Source organism: Tachysurus vachellii, chromosome 26, assembly GCF_030014155.1.
Source record: "Tachysurus vachellii isolate PV-2020 chromosome 26, HZAU_Pvac_v1, whole genome shotgun sequence".
Classification (NCBI taxonomy): Eukaryota; Metazoa; Chordata; class Actinopteri; order Siluriformes; family Bagridae; genus Tachysurus; species Tachysurus vachellii.
In genome coordinates, this window is record NC_083485.1 from 13,774,350 (window position 1) to 13,799,455 (window position 25,106).

Genomic DNA, 25,106 nt, shown 5'->3' on the forward strand with positions numbered 1-25,106 from the left:
TTCTTTTCCGACGGGGGGAAAAATCTGTTCGGCCATGAATCGGGCCATTATTGTGACCTGTTTTACTGGTGTGCAGTAAGGAAGGTAGGAAGTAACAGAATCTAGTTATTTTATTTACTTGATTTTTCTGTCACCTGATACACTATATGGCTAAAAGTTTGTGCACTCTCCTGACCTTCACACCAATATGTGGTTCTTTTGCCACAAAGTTTAAAGCACGGAATGATCTATAATGTCTGTATATTGTAGCAAAACAATTTTCTTTAACTGGAGCATGACAATGACCCTGTGCACAAAGCAAGCTCCATGCAGATACGGTGATTGCACAGATCCTTAACAGGCTCTACCCCACTAAACACCTTTGGTATGAACTGGAACACATCAATCCTCAGTAATGCTCTTGTGAGATGAGTGGAGGTTATTAGATGGATTAGAGGTTAGATTAGATTAGATTAGAGGTTAATGTGAAGTGGATGCATTCTCTAATATCATGTACATCTGCATGTTAACTTTATATATTCATTCATTCATTCATCTTCTACCGCTTATCCGAACTATCTCGGGTCACGGGGAGCCTGCATCTCAGGCGTCATCGGGCATCAAGGCAGGATACACCCTGGACGGAGTGCCAACCCATCGCAGGGCACATACACACTCTCATTCACTCACACAATCACACACTAGGGACAATTTTCCAGAGATGCCAATCAACCTACCATGCATGTCTTTGGACCGGGGGAGGAAACCGGAGTACCCGGAGGAAACCCCCGAGGCACGGGGAGAACATGCAAACTCCACACACACAAGGTGGAGGCGGGAATCGAACCCCGACCCTGGAGGTGTGAGGCGAACGTGCTAACCACTAAGCCACCGTGCCCCCCATGTCACAAGTTATTGTTTTTGTAAATAACAGACGTTTGACTCAAACAAATCACCACCAAATGACCTCCAAAATACCTTGTTGGTTTAGTAAAGTTCATTATTATATATATATTTTTTTTTTCATTAATAATTCACTATCTGGCACCTAACACGCTGAACATCAAATTTTTGTTTTTGACGGTAAATCTCCACACTTTATTTCCTCATATCCAAACACAAAAAAACCAAAGTGACCTCAAGCAACTGTAATGCAATGACTAAGCATTTCATCCTCCAAAAAAAGCACCACTGATTGACACAACAAGCTTTTTTTTAAGATTTTAGAGGAAGTCATATTGCTTTTAAACTCTGTGATTCACCGCCCTCTCTCCAAAATGTCCATCTGCGCGATGTCCTTCCCGGCAAGTCTGGGGGAAAAAAAACCTGTGTCAAAGCTTTTCATTTTTTTTCCCCCTTCCCGCTTGAGTAAGTCATCAGTCATCTGGCACCTCCATTTGCCTCCTGTCGTCCGTTAGAAACCTTAAATATGTGAATGTTCAGGGCTGGCTGTATATCAGTGCTGCATAAATGACGTTCCTGCCAGGTCTGTGTTTGACATTTTGTATTGAGACGAAGGCATTGTACGTGTAACAGAGACGTTTGTGCGGCGTTGAGGTGGCTGACAGCTGATATGTGAAAGCTTCAGCCAGAACACCAAAGGCTTTTTAAGCAATCTGAGCCACGGTCATGCAAATAAACAACAGCAAAACGAACTCAGTCGCTCTCAGGAAAGAAAAAAAACATGTAATAAATGTATCAACACCATCTAATTGTGTCTAGCTAATTGTGTGTTATAGTTGGTAATAAACACACAATAAATCATCATTTATTCAGAAAAGCAAACACTGGACTGGAATCAACAGCGGCCTTGTGTTCTGGTCTAGCATCGACGATTGATCTTAATTTTGTATGTAATGTGTGCGCTTTAAAGTTTATAAAAACGAGTTCTACCACGTAGCTGTTAAATTCTCTGTTCTGATTGGTCAGAAGTGATTCATATTACGTTACAGCGCTTCTGACATTAGTTCCAGCTACATGACAAATTATATTAAAGCGCTTGTTTCTATAGTAACAACTTACTCAGGGACTTCAGGCTGAAGCTGAATATAAGCAGATTGAAACGTGTGTAATAGGTCGTGTGTATAAGCTTGCTATGATGAGACTATTTAATATATATGGAAGGCAGGCACTTATTTCCAGGGATTTCAGAACAGCGTAACAGATATTGTGTCATCGGGTAGGCGTGGCATATTTGATAATCTAACCCTAACCCTAACCACAACCACAACCATAGTTTTTGGTTGTTTATTCATTCATTCATTCATTCATTCATTTTCTACCGCTTATCCGAACTACCTCGGGTCACGGGGAGCCTGTGCCTATCTCAGGCGTCATCGGGCATCAAGGCAGGATACACCCTGGACGGAGTGCCAACCCATCACAGGGCACACACACACACACTCATTCACTCACGCAATCACACACTATGGACAATTTTCCAGAGATGCCAATCAACCTACCATGTATGTCTTTGGACCGGGGGAGGAAACCGGAGTACCCGGAGGAAACCCCCGAGGCATGGGGAGAACATGCAAACTCCACACACACAAGGTGGAGGCGGGAATCAAACCTCCAACCCTGGAGGTGTGAGGCGAACGTACTAACCACTAAGCCACCGTGCCACCCCTGGTTGATTATTTGTTTTCTAAAATAAATCTACCTGTATGACTGTTTTGTTCTTCGTATTATGCTGTTTTTTTTTTTAAAGAAGGCGTTTTTCCAAGACCTTCGGAAACACGCCCACTTTACGTCATGGTAACGAAACCCCTGGAATTTAGTGAATGGCGTATATCTATCTAAGGAGTCTCCGGTGCCAGTGCTTTGTGACACTCCGAATTAAACCCTTTCAGTGAAATTTACACTCTACAGTGTAAGATTGTTTTACTTATTTTCTTATTCTTATACATTTTATTTGTAAAATGATTGAGAGAAAAAGAAAGAGCCTGGTGAAATAAAAGCTGTTTATAGTTTTATAGATAGCCGCTTTAATGTCAGCTGGAACCAGACATGTTATCTGCTTGATGTATCCAAATATTTCTAGCAACCTCAACCCAGTGAAGTCCATTACATCTGAATAAAAGCAAAGCCACAATTACAAGGGCAGTGAACTGTTTACACGTTACATTTCAAACCCCTCGATCTTGCTGCGAACATGGCTCACACAGCGCACATGGTGTAATGTCCACTCAAAGTCATAGCTAATAAAACACACACCAAAAGGCTAAACTGAATCATTTTCCCCAACACAGCTCAGACGCCAGGCAGTGACGGCTAAATCAGTGGAGACAAAATACATCCTGAGCTGTGTTTCTCCACCCAGATCAAGATAAATTTCTTCCTTCTTGGCCAATGCAGCGGATTTTTAACACGTACATATAAAACAATACGGAGCATGGTTGCCAGATACTGGGTTCTGATTTTTTTTAACATCTGGGTCTTTATGTTAGACAAGTAAGTGAACCATGGAAAATGACTTGGGTTCTTGTGTGCGGAATAAAATGCGAGCCGTCTGGTGCCCACCGTTGATCCATTAAATGTGTTGAAAAATCCTAAACTTTTCATTCAGCATTCGGAGAGAATTTGAAGAAAGCTGTGAAAAGCTTCGCTGAAGATGTTGTTGATTTGACCCTGAGCAGCAAAGCTCCAGATGTGCCCTGAAAACGCCTAATCGTTTGCTCCAAACTGGATGGGTAATGTCTCATTGGCGAACGCTGTTCCGTGGCAACTTTTAAGGAAGTTGACGATCGTGTAATAAAATTCCCCTGGAGCTCCGCTCTCTTCTAAACAGGCACCGAGCCATTTGACACACTTAATAAAATCAAGCATTCCTGATTTTTTTTTTTCCTTTTCACACATGAGACTTTAACTAGATAAATAGTTTATTGCATTTTCAATCACATAATCATAACTCGGTGCCACATATGTACTGTATGTTATCGGAATGTGTTCTAGTGTATGACAGTCGTACGGAAAATCTTTAGAAAGCACGGAAAAAAGAGCCGGTCTGAACCAGAAAGAGCTGTCAGAACACAATAATAATAATAATAATAATAATAATAATAATAATAATAATAATAATAATAATAAGATTTAACTAAAGCTATATATTTAATAAATTAAACAAATAAACTCCTTGTAATAAAAAAGCAAACACATTAGAGGATGTAAATAGTGAAGCATTGCTTTCCCTGAATAAGGGAGTTATGGGATATAAAAAAAAAAAATGTTTGTTAGTACGTCATTTAGTCACAAAAATATAGTGAATCTTATTTATATATAAAAATGAACAAAAAGCATCCATTTTTATTCATGTCTCTAAATTACATCTATGATACATTTGGTATTTACAGAGTCTGCACTCGATTGCAGTGAAACAGTTGCAGTCCTTCAGAAAATGAAGAACTCTTTAAAGGAGAATTGTACAGCATCTTTTTCTTCACTCTGAGAGTCTTTCTGAAGCGTGGGACGTCACAAGGTCAAGCTCGAGGTCACGTAGATGCTTTAAAGGTTTAAGCCAAGAAGCACCATGACCTGAAGGCACAATATCAGCATGGTGAAGGAAGCCCCTCCCTTTGTGTGAGCGGAGCCTGAAAATGTCCTGTCGTGATCGGACCTTCCATGAGCTTGTGAATCGGACTGGACCGCGATGTAGCCGTTTATGATGCGGACGACCGGCTGAGGTGGTTCTAGCGTTGTGCTGTGAACAGAGAAGAAAACAAATTACGATGTTGTTTTGTCTCTAGAAACATTTAAGGTTCTGGACATACATGTAAAAGCATCATTTGGAACTTTGTAATGAACTTTACTAAACCAACAAGGTATTTTGGAGGTCATTTGGTGGTGATTTGTTTGAGTCAAACGTCTGTTATTTACAAAAACAATAACTTGTGACATGGGGGGCATGGTGGCTTAGTGGTTAGCATGTTCTCCTCACACCTCCATGGTTGGGGGTTCGATTCCCGCCTCCACCTTGTGTGTGTGGAGTTTGCATGTTCTCCCCGTGCCTCGGGGGTTTCCTCCGGGTACTCCGGTTTCCTCCCCCAGTCCAAAGACATGCATGGTAGGTTGATTGGCATCTCTGGAAAATTGTCCGTAGTGTGTGATTGCTTGAGTGAATGAGAGTGTGTGTGTCCTGCGATGGGTTGGCACTCCATCCAGGGTGTATCCTGCCTTGATGCCCGATGACACCTGAGATAGACACAGGCTCCCCGTGACCCGAGGTAGTTCGGATAAGCGGTAGAACATGAATGAGTGAGTGAGAGTGAATTGAATTAATTTCATTTATTCAAATTCCTAACCTTTCTCTCTCAAGCCCAGCCGATATTATTTCTGGATCTTAGTTAATTCCAAGCTAGCACCAGTTATGAGGTTTCCTTCTGCTATTAACAAGTTTAGACCTGCATTATTTTGTGTTCAATAGTTAATCCATAATTAAAACCTTCAGTTTAAAAACAATTATTTGGACACTTTTGTCAAACGAGAAGGTGGTAGCCATTCCTAGCTACCAAAGAATTGGTATGGCAGGGGGGATAATACCATGTGAAATAGGCATCAATATTCAGGAATCACCATATATGTTAATTTTCAACCAAGTCATATGTTTGTAGTTTAATATGCATTGATTGGCTTTAGCTGCAACGCGAGTGCTCGATGTCACATTTCTTTCATTATGCCTTAGCTTTTCAATGTTTCTTTCTTTTGTCCACTTACTCTGGATAAAGGTTTACTTAAGGTTGATTTGGCGCCTAATGATTTTTGACAGTGAGCATTAGTCCATGCATCAAAGCAATAGCAAAAAAAAGCAGCTATTTATTCACTTACTGCAAACCAAGGGGTCTGAAAAAGGGTCTATAGGTTTTTAAAAGCTACAAATGAGCTTGGATTCTGAAAATGAAGATCGAAAACGCACAAGTTCAACATAGACAATTTCCAGATTGAATGTTTGTAATAATCCATCATGGCACTGTCAGACTTCTTGTGCCTGGTTATGTAAGAATCAGTCACAATAAATAAAGCTATATCCCATTTAAACAGAGGGAGAAGAAAATGAAAGCTGTTGATTTGGGTGAAGTCTGGCCTGAGTCAAGGTTGCCTGCTTTGCGCTTTGTGAGAAAGGAGAAAAAAAAGAAATTGTTTTTTTAGTCCCACTTTTTTTGCGAAAGTGAAATCACATCCACTTTCTCAGTCTCCGTCAACAGTTTCTGCAGACCGATGGAACTCAGAAGTCCATCAAGTTTCCCCCCCCCCTTGTCTTTATGAGTCCAGCTGGCTAAAACACGACAGCTTGTACACGTTAGTTTTAAATGGTAGACAAATTAATTCAACAGCTTCTCTAGAGCCCTGGGTTGATGACGGACATATGTGCATGTGTAGGAGTGAAAGTGAGAGAGACACTAGGCTCTCTATAATAAGGCCCCTGGACAACAACTTACTGGCCAAATGTTTGGGTCCCAGTTGAATTTCTCTGCTGCAGGTAAAAATAAATCCAGTATATATCCTGAAAAAAATGTTTGCTTTCACAGTCTGGGTTTCACCTGTTGTAGAGCACCAGAGTATATTTTAATAATGGAGCTGTTGAACAGATATTTTTGCACTAGCTTAGGCGACTGTAAAATATGCATGAACCATCGGATGGAGCTTTTACAAATATGGTTACAGGGATATTTTTTCTAGAGTGAGTATATGTTTGGTAGAAATCCATAAAAAGAAATAAAGCAGAGGATCAAGTGATCAAAATCAAATGGTAGTTTAGTTGAGCTGCTGTTGATGAACAAGTCCCTGAACTTAGTTTATTCAATTAAAGCGGTTTATTAATATTGATTTAAAAACCTCTTGATGTAAGGTCACTTTTCAAAAATGGTAGGATTTACCACTTTAATCCAGAGAAAACCCTGAATGATGGATGCCTTGTCCTTCATTTTCTCTGAGGAAGTCCTCAGGTTTCAACTGTTGGTCCATGGGCGTTCACATGGTAAAGAATCCTTCTCCCTCTCAGAATGAGAGACCAGTTCAGGCAGAGGCAGTGCTGCAGGGGGATGATGGGATTGCAGTCTCATGTGTATGTGTGTATGAAGTGTGAGAGGTGATAGCCTCCAGGACTCTCAGATGAACGTAACACCTGTGTATCAAAGACCAAATCCTTCCTGCCAGACCCTGTCCTCTCATGCCATTGCCTCAAGCTAAACTATACCCCTAACCAGCACTATATGCACTATATACTGAGTACAGCTATACCAGCTGCCTCAAACTCTCACTTCACACGGAATATAAGGAAACATCCGGAGCCTCCTTTGCGTGATTGGAAATGGATATTGTCCTATAACTGTGTCACCAGTGAAATGAAGTGCAGATCACAAGAGGAACAGAAATTCTTGAATTTCACCTGAAAAGCAAGGTGCAGAAATCTGTTCCTCGTGTAACTGGAAATATCCTTCGACCTTTTGCTAAACTTGAAACTGCTGTTAGAACCTTTCTTTGTGTTACATGGGAATATTTCTTTCTGGAAATTCTCACACACAAAAGTAAGTCAAATAAATACCAAGGCTGATCCTTGGAGGCCTCTCAAACAGTGTGGTAGCAGAAATCAGTGGCCCTGCTTCCCCTTTGCTCTAATGGTCAGCACAGTTCAACCTTCTGAGAATAGAATTTTCTGGCCATAGGTGCAGGTCCTTTATCACTGACCTACCAAAATTAACTACATTTGAAAAAAAGGCGATACAGCTGAGCAGTTGAGGCCCAAGCTCATGATCCAGTGGCAGCTTTGGTGGTATGGGAGTTGAACTCACAACCTTCTGATCAGACCAGTAGCCTAACGCCTTTACCATTTCCCTGTCTGCCTCGAAGGGCTCTATCTATCAGCGTTAACATTTCTTCACTTAGGCCGCGTTCACACTGCAAGTCTTGATGCTCAATTCGGATATTTTGCTCAGATCTGATTTTTTTTGTTTACCTGTTCACATTACCTTTTAAAATGTGGCCTATATCAGATACCAGTGTGAACTGTTTGCTGTTTCGAACTGACCCGCATGCGCAAACGAACAATAACAATGACATCACACGCAGCACGCCGTCGCGCTAAAGTTGGCGAGGTTATGGAGGAAGTAAGCGTTTTCACTTTTCTTTCTAAATGTTTGTGTAATGGCAGCACAGAGACGCAGCGTTTTGAAAATTTTCGGATGTCAAGGGCAACTTTTGATTATTTGATCCATTCTGTAGGCGTAGTCACGTTTGTGTGCGAACTCGCCGGGGCATAATTGTGACGGATGCCGATGTAGATTGACGTAAAAGTCGCATCAAATCCGCCTTGGTTGTTCACAATGCGGAAAAAATCAGATTTGGGTCTGATTCAGGACCACATATGGAAGTGGTCTGAATCTGATTTGAAAAAATCAGATCTGGGCTAGATTTGAGTGTTCACACTACTCCTGAAGTCTGACCTGGTCAGTTGACCCCAAAAAAATCAGATTTGGGCCACTTTTACCTGCAGTGTGAACGTGGCCTTAGCCCAAATGGTTTCCCTGTCAGAAAAGGTTCTAAGTAGTAAGTGAATCAATGATTTGAACAATTTGATAACTCGGCTTAACCCACCTTTCCTCCATGCGGACCCAGAGGTCGTTAAACTGCCGGTGACGTTGCTTCTTTAGCCTGTTGCGCCGTTTCTTCTTCAGCTTGCGCTCCACCTTCTCAAGAAGCTCCAAGCTGTCCGGGAGCAGCAAATGGGGCGGAGTATCCTCCTCTTCCTCCATGGGACGCCATTCTTGGTCTTCATGAAAGAAGGCTTCAATTGGTGACTCCACATCTGATGCGTTGTCATCCTCTCTGTCTGTAGGATGGCTGGATCTTTTGCCACTGTGAAGAAATGAAGATTAGTTGAAAGAAACTGTCTGATTTTAGAGACACAGATTAGACCTAGTCCTGGATCGCAGTGCAGTTAGTGGGAGTTTTCCCCACTGGAAATCCTTTCTAGTCTAAAACTATGCATAATCACTGTATGGAAAACCACCACAAGTTGTTCCACTTGGGCTGGAGTTGGTTGAAAGAGAATTGGCTTATGGAAATTGGATTCTGTGAAAGAAGAGCTTATTTGGACACTTTGTTGAACAAACGATCAAGACAGTTCTATCATGGCCACTTTGAAATTGTTTGGAATTTTACTTTTTCCAACCAGACATATTCATAATTCAAGAAGAAGCATCTGAAACATGCATCACATCAATAGTCAGCCAGAACCTTCTATTTAGATGTTATTTTCCCCATTTGGGACTATAGGAAGGCCCTAATTCTCTGAGGTTTGTACATTTTTGGGGTGGGAAGTAAGATGGGATTGATGATCCTGGCTTTCTGGACATAAAAAAAAAAGAAAGCATCTGCTTCTAATCGGAGCTCAATCTGGCTCCAAGAAATGCAAATACATGTGGCTTCTAATGGTGTCTGAAACATTACAGGCATCTATTATAGCGGCAACGGTGCAAATAGGTCGGGACGCCAAACTTTCTCCGAATTTTTACATCGGAACACACTGGACCGCAGCCTTCCAGTGTCTCCTCCAATCTGGCAACCCATCCATTTTATAAATGCCTCTGTGTGCGCTTGGCGTGTGATTGTGTGTCTGCTTATGTAAGACGGGAAGCAGAAGAAAGAGAGAGAGACGAGGTGGAACACCATTCCGTCCACTCCCTGCATATTTCAGATGATGACTTGATAAAGGGATGAGATGTTTTTCTTGGGTGTCCAATCACCGGCCGCACTCGGTGTGTGTGTGTGTGTTTTATGGAGCGTAAGAGGGGAGTAAGACATTTTGAGGAGAAAGCAGAACAGAGAGATGGACGGAGCGATTGAGTTATCTCATCCGGAGTCACAGATAGCCACCCAGAAAGGAGAGAGAAATAGCTGAAGTATTCAAATTCTCTGTGAACACATAAATTCCACAAGTTCATAGCCTTATAGATGTAAAAAGATCCGAATAAAAGCGAACGACCTTAAATTAGACCGTGACATTTAAGCATTGCTCCCTTGTGCTTCCACGACGTTTTATAGTCTGTAAGAACTTCACATTAAAATTTATTTGTTGCTTGTTGTAAATCTATAACGGTGGCTTTGTAGTGCAGGTTAGTGCAAGGACACACAGACTTTAGGAAGCAGTAGCATGATTACTGCATGATAGGCAGAGCTAATGTTGGACTCATCTGGATTTTAATTACCCTGGAAGATTAAATATTATGTTAAATAATATTTTATAGCAGCATTATATTCTCTGTAACAAATAGGGTAAATGTACTGAAGTCATTGTTACGACTGATCGATATAAAAGGTCAGAGTTTTCCTCAGATTACTAGATGCTATAGTGAGAAACATGATTATCCAATGGGGATTGTTCAATTTACCCCATTACTGTATGAAAGCGGGGAACACGGTGGCTTAGTGGTTAACACGTTCTCCTCACACCTCCAGGGTTGGGGGTTCGATTCCCGTCTCCACCTTGTGTGTGTGGAGTTTGCATGTTCTCCCGGTGCCTCGGGGGTTTCCTCCGGGTACTCCGGTTTCCTCCCCTGGTCCAAAGACATGCATGGTAGGTTAATTGGAATCTCTGGAAAATTGTCCGTAGTGTGTGAGTGAATGAGAGTGTGTGTGTGCCCTGTGATGGGTTGGCACTCCGTCCAGGGTGTATCCTGCCTTGATGCCCGATGACGCCTGAGATAGGCACAGGCTCCCCGTGACCCAAGGTAGTTCGGATAAGCGGTAGTAAATGAGTGAGAGTGAGTGAGTAATACTCTCCCCTGAAATTCCTTCCTTGCTACAGCACTAAGCATGACTCGGCATGATGTTAGCACCTTGTAGGACCAATACAATTTTTGTCTTAAAAACGAACCAAAAAACGATACTAATAAGCTCTGTATTGGGTCAGATTTTATAATGTATCACATCTTGTTACTTATTTGATCACGTTGTGCCATGTTTCTAGACTGGAACACGTTCCGTCCTCACACCTTCTTTACAGGTTTGATCCAGCTCATAGCTTGGGCAGCTTTTTAGTACTCTAAAGCACATTTCTGAAAATAGCTGTAATTTAGAATAGCTGGTATATTATTTCCAGATTTACACCGAGCTTCTCAGGCTGTTATTTATTTCCCTGCTCTAAAATCACGGTTGAACACCACGTATCAGGTTCTGTCAGTGTTGTGGCAAAGTTAGAGTTAGCGTTAGAGTTGTTAGCCGTTTCACACAAAGCCTTCATTCTGGCCCACAGATGGAGAACCGGCAGAAACTCTGCAGTTGATTATATGGACTGGTTCATTCAGGCACCTTGGGATCACTGATCTGTGCTCTGTTCAGGTCCAAATGAACAGTTCTACACTTTCCCTGAAACTTTTCACTATACTGAGCTTTTTTTCTGCAAAGTTTTTCTGCAAAGTAAATATTATAGTATCAGGCTGTACTATTTAGTCCCATGTACTTTAAAGAAACAATGTTTTCTTACTTTCTCCTGGACAAAATTTTATTTTTTATTCAAATACTTAAATCTAAAACTCCATCTAGCTTTTTGTCCCATTTTCTACCGCTTATCCGAACTACCTCGGGTCACGGGGAGCCTGTGCCTATCTCAGGCGTCATCGGGCATCAAGGCAGGATACAAGTTGATATTGATAAAAAAAAAAAAAAAATGTATTTAAAATGCACAGAAGAACGTTTTATTGAATTGGACAAAAAGCTGGGGGCACGGTGGCTTAGTGGTTAGCACGTTCGCCTCACACCTAAAGGGTTGGGGGTTCGATTCCCGCCTCCACCTTGTGTGTGTGGACGGAGTGCCAACCCATCTCAGGGCACACACACACTCTCATTCACTCACGCACTCACACGCTATGGACAATTTTCCATAGATGCCAATCAACCTACCATGCATGTCTTTGGACCGGGGGAGGAAACCGGAGTACCCGGAGGAAACCCACGAGGCACAGGGAGAACATGCAAACTCCACACACACAAGGTGGAGGCGGGAATCGAACCCCCAACCCTTTAGGTGTGAGGCGAACGTGCTAACCACTAAGCCACCGTGACCCCAGCTTTTTGTCCAATTCAATAAAATGTTCTTCTGTGCATTTTAAATACATTTTTTTTTTTTTTTATCAATATCAACTTATCATTTTTGCATGTTGATAGAAATCAGCAGTATTTGTAGGTGTTGCTTGAATCTACACAAGGACTAGCCTAGCTAGACGTTTCCACCATAAAGCCCATCAGGACTGGTTACACAGTTAGGTGAATAAGAGCACATGTTACTTCACAAAATAATAATTACAGAGATCCCTGATTGAGGTCACAGAGCCACGACCCTGACTCTGATCTTACTCTATAAATACTGCCCTTCTGACACACGGTTTATTTTTGCAGCCAAATCGCCACCATCGCAGCTCCAAATGGCTCAATTAGGTGATTAGCGGATTACAGTCAGCTGCCGCCATTAAACACTGTCCACTTGGCTTGCTCCCTGGTTTGTTGGCTCAGAGTGGTTCTGAAAGGAAGCGACCAATGAAGCAGACTTGAACTCGGCTTTGATGAAAGACAGAGACACGGATGGACACAGAAAAAAAAAACAAAAGGGTGGCTTATTACCGGGAAAATTTTCCAATTATTTACAGACAAGGCCGAACTGAGTCGAACATCTGTTTCGGTGAAATCGCATTAAGCATCAAGTGAAGCACTCGCAAAACAATTTCCACTGGATTTCCAGTCCACGAAAATGGGCCTTGAAACAAATAAACAAGAGCAAAGCCTTTGGGGCAGAGCTAGCTCGCAAGCGAAGCGGTGGCACGTGTAATGTTACATTGCTGTAACTGATAAAATATGGCTGAACAGGCTTTCAACCATTTCACAAGGCTTTATGAGAAGGTCACGGTGCGATGGCAAATTTGTCTGAGCATGTCCGCTTCCTTCTCTTCCTCTTCTCCATTTTTGGGTTCTCCCAGGGCTCTGAGAGAAAGAATTCCAGCCAAAGAACCAAATTAAAAACCGCAATAGCATGTGAGCTAATAGCTTGTGTTGACGCTGTTAGGAAATATAAGAGCACAGATTAACATGCTCATGGGTCTGAGAGCGTTTAAGAAACACTATAGTCCCAATGCAGAGAAGGATCAAGGATGTGGACTCGGAACAAAAGCGAAAAACAAGGAACTGTCATATTAAATATACTTTTTTCGAAGGTCCCTCTGTGGTTTTCTCAGAAGTAGAGATATCTACGTATAGAATCCGTCGTGGTCACGGTAGTTTGGTTACAGTGGTGTTAAAGTTTTCTCAACGCAAACTAGATATGTGTGTGTGTGTGTGTGAATGTATGTGAGTGTGTGTGTTACCTGCTAATGGGCTGGCCAGCTGGCGTGTGCTCCACCTCGTAGCCTTGGCTTCTCAGAACATCGATCACAGTGTTGTTGCCCAGGAAGTGACCTGCAATATAAACACTGGCTCAGTCAGCAAGCAGTCAGCTCGTCCAGCACACAGCCCGAAGGCTCGCCTGGCAAAGTGATAATTCCCCCATGCGTAACTGGATACAGCGCGGGAGCGGCGACACACAATGGAACGATATTTCACAATCTGGCCTAAAGAGCTGACCTGAATAAACACACACTGGTGCTTGTCAGTTTACAGGAAGCGAGTGTTTGACATGAACAGCCCTGTCAAAGGTCGAAAAATGTGCCAGTTTTACAGGTAACAATAGTGTAGCATAAGTAACCCCTCAAGCCCTTCAGTTCCTCAGCTGTTGGGAGATTCCCTGTAACAATAGGATGTAGTGGTCAATGTCTATGGCTACGGAGAAAACATTAATTTTAATGACACACTGCGCTCTCACTGCAGTGAATTATGGTATTTATTGGTACTTTTGAGACTGACCGAGGACTGATTTCTATCTATTATTTTGCATAGTGAGAGGCCAATTGGTATGATATCCCAGTTCCATTAAATGCTTAATTCTGATTGGTCAGATTCTGATTCATTTTCCATAGCAAGCAGATCGACTCCAGTTTAGAAGGAGTCTCCAGTGTCAGCTTTCACAAATCTAAACAAATGTAAACAGATAAAAAGATCATATGTCGATCAGTAATAAACGAAATAGCGCAACTGTTGACACATTGTTATGGTCTAAGTGGAATTAAAAGTGTTTGTTTATTGGAAAAATGTTAGCTTTTTTTGATGGGAGCGCCATCACAGTACACTGGCATTGATTATTTTCCTTTAATAGCACACCCTGACGTTTTTTATTACAAAATGTGCAGCCAAGGAACACTAGCACTTTGAACTCAGTTTCAGGAACGGATTCATCCAAAATGTTGTGGTTTTGAACAAACAACACATCATCTGACACAAAAAAGTCCTTCTAGATATTTAAATTCGGCCAGAAGTAAATCTTTTTTAAAGAGAAAGCTCGAGAACGGAATCGATGCGGAGTTCGGCGGGCGGAGCAGAGCGCTGTGGGTCAGGCGTCACAGCCTGATGAAAGACTGGGTTTTTGTTTCTTCTGTACGGCTGAGCTGCTCAGGACAATGTGGCCCCGTTTCCTTTGTGTACGAGAAGGAGGGAGCAGAGAACCTGAACCCACAATGCTTTGCTTTACCTTGGGGCAGTCGGGGGGGGATGCAGGTCATAGGGCTGACTCACTTGCTGCATATCTCTTACTCTCTTTCTCTCTCTCACACACACACTCCTGTGCATAATAAATGTGTGTGACGGTATGCTGATATAGAAGTCTAATGATGTTTGTTGTTTAAGTCTAAGCTTTTATGGTAAAGTTATCAAAACCTTTTGACCGTCAGCGCTATGTGCTAACAGTTTAACCTACACTTTCCCTGCTGTAATGATGAGAAATTACACACACACACACACACACACAGGCAGAACCCAGCTGATAGGGATTAATGCATGGCTTTAAGCGGGAAGCTCCTAGCTTTGTGCTCTGAGACTTATCCTTTAAGCTGCTCTCTGTTAGTGATCACTGACTGCTGGACCTCCCAGCTACACTCCCAAAGCTTGCCAATGACAGATCAGAGGAAAAACAACAGCATTCAGAGATGAAAGTTGTTAGTGAAAGCTGCTTTTATAAAAGCAACAGTTTGGCCCAGACTTTTATAGCAGTTAACATTTGGATTTGGGCTTCAGCTGCGAGCTCGGCTCGCTCCACATCGCTATAAAAGGGCAACTTTTCAAACGTGAAGAAACCCCAGCGAGGAACGATGGATATGAGGTTAATAATAATCGTCACGCTTTTTGCCGTTCGGATTGGAAGAAATTCTTGGTGACAGGTATCTGGCACCCAACAGCACTCAAACGTCGCAAAGTAAACCGATCTTCCATTAGCGTATGATGTGAGGTCATGAAATCAAACGACGTTCGCTTTTCCACTATTAATCTGAAGCGAGGCAAAGCACCGGAGCGAACACAGGGTGAACACGTGCCAATCAAAACGCTGCCTGTACTATCAAAACGTGACATGAGAGATATTTTCTCAATCTGTCAAAACCTGTGGTGGGCAAAGAGTCACTGAAGACAGGCTCTTAAATGAGTAAGCACATTCAGCACGTAACCACAGAGTGGTGTGGAACGCAGCGTGGGTTCTTACACGGCTACTCCATTAGCAACTATTATAAACATACAGCCTCTCTGTAGTCTCTTATTCCACATGGCTGTCATGTTCTCCATTCTGATTGGTCAGTAGGTTAAGCAGCAGCTTTGACACTCGTTCAAGGTTTATGTCAACATGCTCGTCCTAATACGTTATCGTTTCCATAGTAACAGCTTGCTCGAGGGATTTTTTTGTTTTATATGTTCAGATTTTCTGTCAGTACATTTTTTTGGAAGGAGTCTCCAGCGTGTCGGCGCTTTGTAACAGAGAACTTTACGCTTTGCTCGTGCTTTCTGCGTAACACGTGTTTGTCTTATTAACTTCAAGAAAAAGAAAAGACACTGATGGAGGAATGAAGGTTTACAGTTTCTATAACGTATAAGAAGTAAGAGCAGAAACTTACTCAAAGGTAACGAAAAAATAAACTCGTGCTGTTGATTACTTTGCTATAACAGCACACCCTAAAAGGTTTCATTCCTTACTTACAGCAGGCTATATTTCTGCTAAATTGAGCTAAATGACAGAGTTGTAGAAATAATTATGGATATTTGAAATATTCACTTCACTTTAAAAAAAAAAAAGAAAAGGGCAGTCGTGGCCTAATGGTTAGAGAGTCTGACTCCTAACCCTAATGTTGTGGGTTCGAGTCTCGGGCCAGCAATACCATGACTGAGGTGCCCTTGAGCAAGGCACCGAACACCCCTACACCCCCCCACCCCAACTCCCCCCCGGGCGCCGCAGCATAAATGGCTGCCGACTGCTCCGGGTGTGTGTTCACGGTGTGTGTGTGTTCACTGCTGTGTGTGTGTGTGCACTTTGGATGGGTTAAACACAGAGAATGAATTCTGAGTATGGGTCACCGTACTTAGCCGTATGTCACTTCACTTCACTTTGTTCTGTGTATTTGGCTGGGTTTTCTTTATGTTTTTTACCCAAACTTAGTAAAGGTTTGTTAAAGTTTTACATTTCTGCCCTGTATTGAAAAGCGAAAACGTTTTCAAGCCTACGCCCTTTTTCTTCTGGTTTGTTTAATTGCTTTCGGCATCAAATCCAAACTCATCGGTGTAGCTCGATATCCGTGAAAGTGCTCTGACGGTGGTTCGCTTGCAGTCTTTCATTTTATTTCTGACCTGCTGCCCTGAATAAAACAGTTTCACCTCCAGTCTAACACACCTGGCTCTAATATTCAGACGCTCCAATAGCTCTTAAGAAGACAAGCATGCAAGACCCGAGCTGGTAGTAAATTATTCACGGTGGTCCGTCTCCAGGGGGGCGTTTGTAGTGAGACAGAGATCGGTCCTCCTGGACACAAACGTGTTTGAGTGGCACAAAAGTGCAGAACAGGGCAACATCTCCTCCAGCTCAGGGTCACACACTCGCCTGTCAGTAAACACAGCACCGTTTCTGCGCAGGAGCAATCTCCAAAACCAACACTGCCACACACTCGAGAAATATGTTCATCCAGATGAGGAATGTGTGGGAGATTTCTTTTTTTTTAAAGAAATGGCCACTTTTCACGGTCCGTTCTTAAGGATTATTAACAAAAGCAATCAGGAAAACAGGCGTTTAAAAGAGACCGCGGCATAATTTAGCTGTTTCTGGAATGTAGCCAGGAACCAGTCAGCTTTATGATAACCGAGTTTTAATCTGATAATCATCCGTAAAACAGACAGGACCGGCTGCTGTGCCGAGGTTAGAAGTATCAATAGCTGAGAGGAAAAAGAGCAAAGCTAACAATGTCTCTGAAGCCTTTCAGACACTCGGATCTTTTTAAAATGTCTGGTAGAAAATGAAAGTGGCTGTAAACGTGTCTCCTGTAGAACTGATAAAGTTTCCTGATACGTTGTTTGTGTTCTTAAGGAACCTTTCCAGGAACTTAGAAACTTGATTCTATTTAGCTTGCAGATGTGTGAGATGAAGAATTCTATAATGCTTTATATAATTGATTTTATATACTGTATACGATGTTTAAAAATGATTTTGTTTTCATTTTTTGTCTTTCAGACATTGTTTATTTATTTTGGTTTTTATTTCTCCTTTGACAAACGCAAAACGTGTTTGTTTGTTTGTTGTATTTGATCTGATTATTGTTTATTTTGTTTGTTGTTTATTTTGCATGATTATTGTTTATCTAATCGTATATATTATTTTACCTGTCAATTGTTTATTTGTATGTTAACTGTTTATTTTGCCTGTTTATTGTTTGTTTTATCTGTAAATTGTTTATTTTGTCTGGGTATTATCTATTTGGCCTGCTTTATGTTTATTTTGTCTGATTATGGTTTATTTTGTCTGTTAATTTGTGCATCTGAAGGTATTTTTTTTCTCTCTTTGGGACTATTCCTGAAACCAGGGTCAAGTTTAGTTCGTTGGTTGTATATTCAGAGAAAATACTTTCATCTAGCAGCCTAAAGGGTCCTTTAGTCTCGTCTCGCAGGGCAACACATAAAAATTCAACGCTTCAGACCAATATAAAGGTTCATAAACGTCTCTAAATGTCTCAGACACTCAGATCTTACAAAACATTTCAAAAGCACATGTTTGTATACAAAGGAATGTTTTTAAGGAACTACAAAACATAGGAACGTTTCCACCTGCGACAGCAGCATTAGGTTTAATTTGAACGCTCTGTTTTTCATCTAGCAGCCAACATATTCTCCTGTTTGGCTGTAGGAACCTGTGGTTTTATCTCCAGCTTTAGAGTGAAAATGGATTCTTTAAGGTTTTTTGGATAGTTTATTTGTTAAAGGATTTTAATTGGAACGGATCCTGACAGCGAAACCCAACATCATTGCCAAATAACTCCTGAGGGTTCTCTGATATATAAAATAGCGAAGGAGACGTAGCCGATAACGGCGACGGTCACCTGCGAGCCCGTGAAAACGGAGCCACGGTATAAAAGCAGCTGAAAATTAAAACGTGTTGTTTTGAATGAACTGCACACAAGTTAAAAGCACAACTGTAATGTATAAATGTAAAATTGTAGAATTAGCAAATTAACATTTTTAAGGTTTTTGCTTCTTAGGCAACTAGAAAAAAAAAGAAAGAAAAAAGAAAAATTGTAGGTTTGGACCTAAATCTTTGTAACAGTTTTATGAGTTTCAGACTTTTAACCTATCAGAGGTTGTGTGACAGAATTAAATGTGTTTGTGTGTGAGCTAAGACTGTGTGTATGTATGTTTTAAGGTACTTGTAGCTCTTAGTTCACTTAGGTCGTAGTGATAGTGCTAAAGCTAATCTGCAATGTTAGCAGAGGCTCAGTCGACTTCAGCTGTCTCGGCTGTCTGGAGCCGCAGAGTGACCTGGCCGTCTGAAACAAAGGTGACTCCAGCCTGGGGCGCTGCTCTCGACCTGCTCGTTACCGCCAGATCCGTGTGTGTGTGTGTGTGTGTGTGTGTGTGTGTGTGTGTGTGTGTGTGTGTGTGTGTGTGAGGGTACTTGTAGCCCTGGAGGAGTATATAATATTCACACAGCTAATGATGTGTGAGACTGTGTGTATGCCACAAGTTCATAAATCTTTGCACATGTTCCTGAGGCCACACAGTGAGAGCTGTCATGTCTGTTATATCACCGTTAGGGATTTTTTTAAGGCTTTACTTTACTTTACTTTACTCTTTACTTCACTTTACTTCACCGCCACTGACCATCAGGAGGATATGTAACATGCGCAGAATTAAATTAGCTAGAGAAACAAGCTAGCTAACTTTACTAGTGCTCCATCGAGTGATGTGAACTATAATATAAGTTACATTTCCTTCACAGACGACCATTTATCTGTGTTCAACAATTGACCACACTGACGTTTTTCACATAGAAAATAAATCCTCGGCGATCTAACTTTCTAAGATGTGTATCTGCGTTTTGCAGCTAATCGAGGCTAATCCTGCTAATTAAGGCTTTGATTAGCGAAACCAAAACTTGTCTGAATAAAACGAAAGGACTGACTGATTTAAGAGCAATGTTTATCGACTGAATCTGCACCCATGTCACATTCTAGCATTTTTTTTAGTTGTGTTCTTTCTAGCGAGCATGATGCTAGAGATATGGAGCTAAAAGCTTTTATTCAAAACTTCCCTTTGCTTTGCATTTTAGCAGCACATGGAAGGAGCTGTTTTCTTAAGGAGAAGCTGGATGGTCGATTACTGCGTGCTATTCAGCTCTCTCTCTCTCTCTCTCTCTCTCTCTCTCTCACACACACACACACACACACACACACACACACACACCCAGAGCAGGGCCGCAGAAAGCAGCCAGTGTCCTCCAAAGCCTCACTCCAATTATTAGAATGAGTGGCACGTCTTAAATTGAGTCTCTTTTCCATGTCGTGTAATATTTGTATTAGGACTTGTGAACCGGGGCCGTGTTAAATAAATAAATGGTTAGCACCGGCGTTTTTGGGCGTGAGGTCTAGTGAAGGCTGTTTGTGTATGTAGCTCCTGCATAGACCTGGAATTCTAACAAGGCTTTTTGACAGGAACACGCAGACAGAGAGGGCTATAAAAATAAAGGAGATATTGAGAGATCAGCAGGGGTTAAAGGAGAGAAAATGATACGAGGAGGAACGGAGAAGAGGAGACAAGAGCTGTCAAATGTATTTGAATATTTCTCAACAATATCTGAATCAAATACATCTTGATTCACGAGTCAGGTTCATGAATCTTCATTCATCAATCCAGTTTGAAATCCCATTATGCCCAAATTGCATATCAGCTTCTAATCATGATCTAAAACTTAATACAAACTTACACATGCTTAAACTGCGCTACACAAACATTACCGTTTGGAAATGTTTATGATTTTGTCTGTGGTCATATTGAAACACATTCAAATAGACTTGTAATCTTCAAACTGATCAGAATCGGAAACTCAACAGTGCTGTGGTGTAAATGAGTCTAGTATGAATCTATAGGTTTATTTTTTACACCCATAATCACAGTCTGGATAAAAGTCTGATTCTCAAATCAGCGCAGCTGCTGATCTGATGACTGAAAGGTCAACACTTGCCCCGTGTGCAATGAGGAAAACTGTGTAAACATAATGAACAATGGTCACTAAGGCGTGTGTCTGTATGTTATTTAGATAGGGGTTGTGCTGACTGGTCTGAGGGGTCAAAGGTCAGTGATACATCCATCACATCTATCATCTGGGTTTCATAAGCAACTTCAGCAGGTATTATATCGTCGCTGTCGGGCGGAATCCTCGTATCTCCAAAACCTTTACTTTTCAGGAAATTAAAAAAACTCCGTACCTTATCTGCAGTGCACAGGGTTTAGTCCGCGTTGCAGTGGATTGTCTTGCGCTAAATTCCTGTCCTCAGACGAGCACCAGAACTAGCGGGGGTCAAGATTTTTTTTTCTTTGAGCCCAGTGTTTTGAAGACATTTACCTCAGAAGACGTGTTGATTCGTTGCGACTCTTCTTGAGGAGAAATATTACGCGAAGCTCTCCCTCGGAGTGAGGAAGAGGTGGACAGTTGAAGTGTCCAATGGAGTTATGAGATTTGCGCTCAAGCTATTTTCAAGACTTTAGATTGGTTAATAACTTGTAAAAATAACAGACCCACGTGGGGACTGACCAATAGTATCGATATGTGAAAAAATATGAAATTGACCAAATTTGGACATACGAGGTTTCCGCCCGACAGCGACGATATATTAGATTATATTGTATATTGTGTCGTATGTACAACGACATTAACCATGTAACAAGATCTATATCTGTATTTGGATTTATTTGTATTGGGATTTGGATTTAAACCCAAAGTGGGTGTGGCCTATCATGTAGTTATTACTTTTATTTACCTACATTATTTTCTAACAAATTAGTAGCTTAATTTAAATCACTGAATCCCTGATCAGGCAGTTACTAATGACGAATGAATAAATGCAGTAAACTCAACACCGGTCGTCCCTTGAGCTTCTCATCTGGCTGCTCGGTCACATGATATTTTTTGTCGAATCCTGAGGGATCCCGGTCTCAAAGCAAACGTCAAAGTCTCAACTAGATATCCTGTGCAATGTCCCTAATGTCGAGCTTTATAAAAATAAAAATAAAAAGGTTCTGCACTTTTGTATTGTTCAGAAAACATCTGTTCATAAAGAATAATGTATTTTTATTTCATTATATCATTAATACAAAACTCCTGCAGAAACTGATCCACCATATGAGTCTCTCTGTTATACTCATGTGTTATGGGTGAAATAAATATTATTTGGTTTGATGGCTTATTAGATGTATTAACTGCGTACAATTCGAGCGGACAACATGAACGCTGGGTTCCTTTACTTGTCAGTCAGGAGCTAATAACAGGCCCCGAAAGCAAGGGAGCGGAAAAGAAAGGGCAAAATTATTAAAAAAATCACATCATGTGCCCTGCACACGCTAACAGCAAGAGGCGGTATGTGTTTCACTACTATTAAGCAGATGCCACTTGTAATAGGTATTTTAGTGCTTGGCAGACAAGCAGCACCGAGGCCTGTTTTATTCATCGCTGTACCACCCACAAGGACTGCTGGGATACTCAAAGGGAGAGAGAGAGAGAGAGAGAGAGAGAGAGAGAGAGCTTTGATGCTAATGCACATACCATGACATCCCATATTCAGCCTTGTGCTTATGGGCAGATTACGGACTCGATAAACCACAGTCGTTATTTTTGTTTCCTGGATTTTTTTAACGTTTTTTTTTTCCAGTTAATCGCCTGCCATAAAACGTCAGAGAGAGAACAGACAAATGAGTAAATGAGCGCTGCTGAATTCTCAAAACCGATGGGTTCAGACTGATCCTCTCTTTCGACTGTGGTACTGTTGCAACAGAGCATTCGCAGGGAATTGACGCCTATGATGTATGATGGACATTCAGCATAATCTAAACCTGATCTAAAGGTTGTGGTTATTCTTAAGGACTTATTAATAACACACAAATTATTTTGTCTCTAACTAGCAAAAGATTTACTCTCCAGAGTCAGTGCCATGTCTTTAAACTTTTTGTTTTTTTCAGTAACATGACAAGCTCCATTATTTTTGTCTCGCGTAACTATTGGGGTTTAAAGCTGTTATAACACATGTATTAACAGGAACCTGCTTGTTTCATGACGTCTCACAGCATTTCTTTAATAAAATGAACAGTTGTAATCATAGAAAAAGTGATGTACTGTACTGAAAGGACCTGTTGTTAGGGTGTTAAAAGTAACTCAACAATAATTATTTCCTTTGTGATTTGGAGTAAATGCTAGCACACGGAGCTAACGGTAAAGTGTTTTTAATATAGTCATTTTTGAAGTTGCCCTGAAAGTGTGGTGCTTGGTACCTTTGCCTTGTCTAAGAGGTCAGCCTTTGATATTTAACAGCACGGACTGGCTGGCTCCTAGGCTAACCCTTACTGACCTCGATCAGGCTAACGACAGGTTTAAGCCCTCCTCCTCGTCAATGCTAGGCTAATGGGATACTGCAGCCAGAGGTAACTAGCCAATAGGTCAAAATTATAGCCGTAGTGTCTGAAAGACAGACGGTAATTGTCGGTCCTCGGACAAGCGGGTCCGTTCGGGTGAAATTTATAGCCGTGTAACATTGGAACCAAACATACAGCTGTCTACGCTAAGTAGGTTTCATAGTTATCGCTGCCCAAGAAAATGACAGCGCTTGGTTCTCACTGACCAGCTAGCACAGGAACTCTGGAGAGCTTGAAAACAGGAATGAAACCTGAGAATACCACTAAGATATTTTGAGCAGCGTTGAGGTCTGATAGACGTACAGCTAGACGAAATATTTAGCGCGAAATATTTAGTTTTTCTGGAACTGCATGATTATGGAATAACAGTGTCTTATGAGATCGAGACCTTTTTACTGAACTTTGAGAAGCGGGAATGGAATTAATTATATATTACAGAAGAAGCCTGTCCACTAAACGTGAAACTTAAAGTGTGCCAAAAACTGGATTAAGTCGATATTATTAGGAAATTTCTAAAGATACAGTACATGGGGCTTGCCTGAGGTCTTTTGTGGTGATTTTAATGGCTCAAATGGCTTGTTGTTGTTGGAGCCTTTAGGCTTGACATAAGTAAGCTTTTTTCTGTCCTGGCTTATTGAGATTGTAGAGGTAAGTGTTCTACAAAGCCCAGTAAAGACCTGAAGTCAGCGAACAAGCCAAATAAAATCTCCTGAATGTTATTTTAGTGTTCTACCATTTGCTCATTAATGCCCATTGTGTCTGTTTCCAAATGCTAACTCATGATTCCATCAGCAACAGGAAATTTCTTCAATTATTTGAAATCTTATTAGCAATAAAGCTTACTTCTGTAAGAGCAGCGTCGAGCGGCCATGATAAGTAGAAGACAAGCCGGACAAATCTGACAAATCAGAAAAGAAAGAATAATTTATTCACAGTTTGAATTTTTTTATTTTTTTTTTTCTACAATTCCATCTTTGCTAACCGGATAGCGGTTAGCTTGAAAAATAAAGCACTTTGCAAGGACTAACATTCTTCTGACAGGTCTGAGGCTCTGGTACAAAAACCGTGTGGCTACAATTTCCGCTCAAGTTCATGGAGAAGAAAAGAAGAAAGAAAATCTTTAATGATTAAGATCGTTCCAATTTAAATATAAAAGCTAAAAACCTTCCAGCGTATAAATTGTTCTTCAAAAGTTTGTCCGTTTTTATGCTGAAGCTTAATCAGGACCTTGTCATTGTTCTTGCTTCAAAACATGTCATATCTGTTATATCTGTTTTTATTAAGGAACACACGCAAAGGAGGGTGCGAGATAGCATCTTAACCCAACGCCAGCGTTTACCGGAAAGACATTCCTCTCTGAGCTCCCTGAGAACCTGTGCCATGCTCGAGTCCCAATGAAAGCATTCAGGAATGCCAAAGCAAACTGCTACAGAAAAGCACTGATTCAAGCACGAAGGTATAGATATAGAGAATAAATCACAGCAAGCTTGACCGAGTGACTCAAATGTTTATCGGTAATCTAGACGGGTCAACAACCGATCGCCTTTTAAGTCTGATCATCAGTCCAGTTTAAACTTCACATGAATAGAGATAGAAAAGATACCCCAGGGTTCTCTGCTTTCAACTCGTAGATGCCGGTCGACCGCAAACGGCTAGGTGTGAAGGTAAAATACGGAGGGGAAAAAAAACAAAAACATACAGCAGCCCTCGAATTGAACATGAAGCATTTTGGCCTAATGGTTAGTGAGTTTGACTCCTAACCCTAAGGTTGTGGGTTCGAGTCACGTGCCGGCAATACCACGACTGAGGTGCCCTTGAGCAAGGCACCAAATCCCCCCAACTGCTCCCCGGGTGCCGCAGCATAAATGGCTGCTGACTGCTCCGGGTGTGTGTTCACGGTGTGTGTGTGTGTTCACTGCTGTGTGTGTGCACTTTGGATGGGTTAAACACAGAGAACAAATTCTGAGTATGGGTCACCGTACTTAGCCGTACGTCACTTTCACTTCACTTCACTTCAATAGTTGTAATGGTATAAAAAGGAATAAATCAATTCCTGATGTCCTGTAATTAGA

At 41.4% G+C, this 25,106-nt stretch overlaps 1 protein-coding gene across 1 annotated transcript in view; it reads right to left on the minus strand.

Annotated features, from left to right (window-relative positions):
- Window positions 1–3,842: 3,842 nt before the first annotated feature.
- Window positions 3,843–25,106, minus strand: part of trabd2a (TraB domain containing 2A) — a 60,130-nt gene continuing 38,866 nt past the window's right edge. The window contains exons 5-7 of the mRNA XM_060863679.1: window positions 13,329–13,419; window positions 8,569–8,829; window positions 3,843–4,678 (exon numbers count right to left, since the gene is read on the minus strand). Of these exons, the coding sequence (XP_060719662.1) occupies window positions 4,483–4,678; window positions 8,569–8,829; window positions 13,329–13,419 (548 nt within the window). The 3' untranslated portion in view covers window positions 3,843–4,482. The remainder of the gene's footprint in view (window positions 4,679–8,568; window positions 8,830–13,328; window positions 13,420–25,106) is intronic.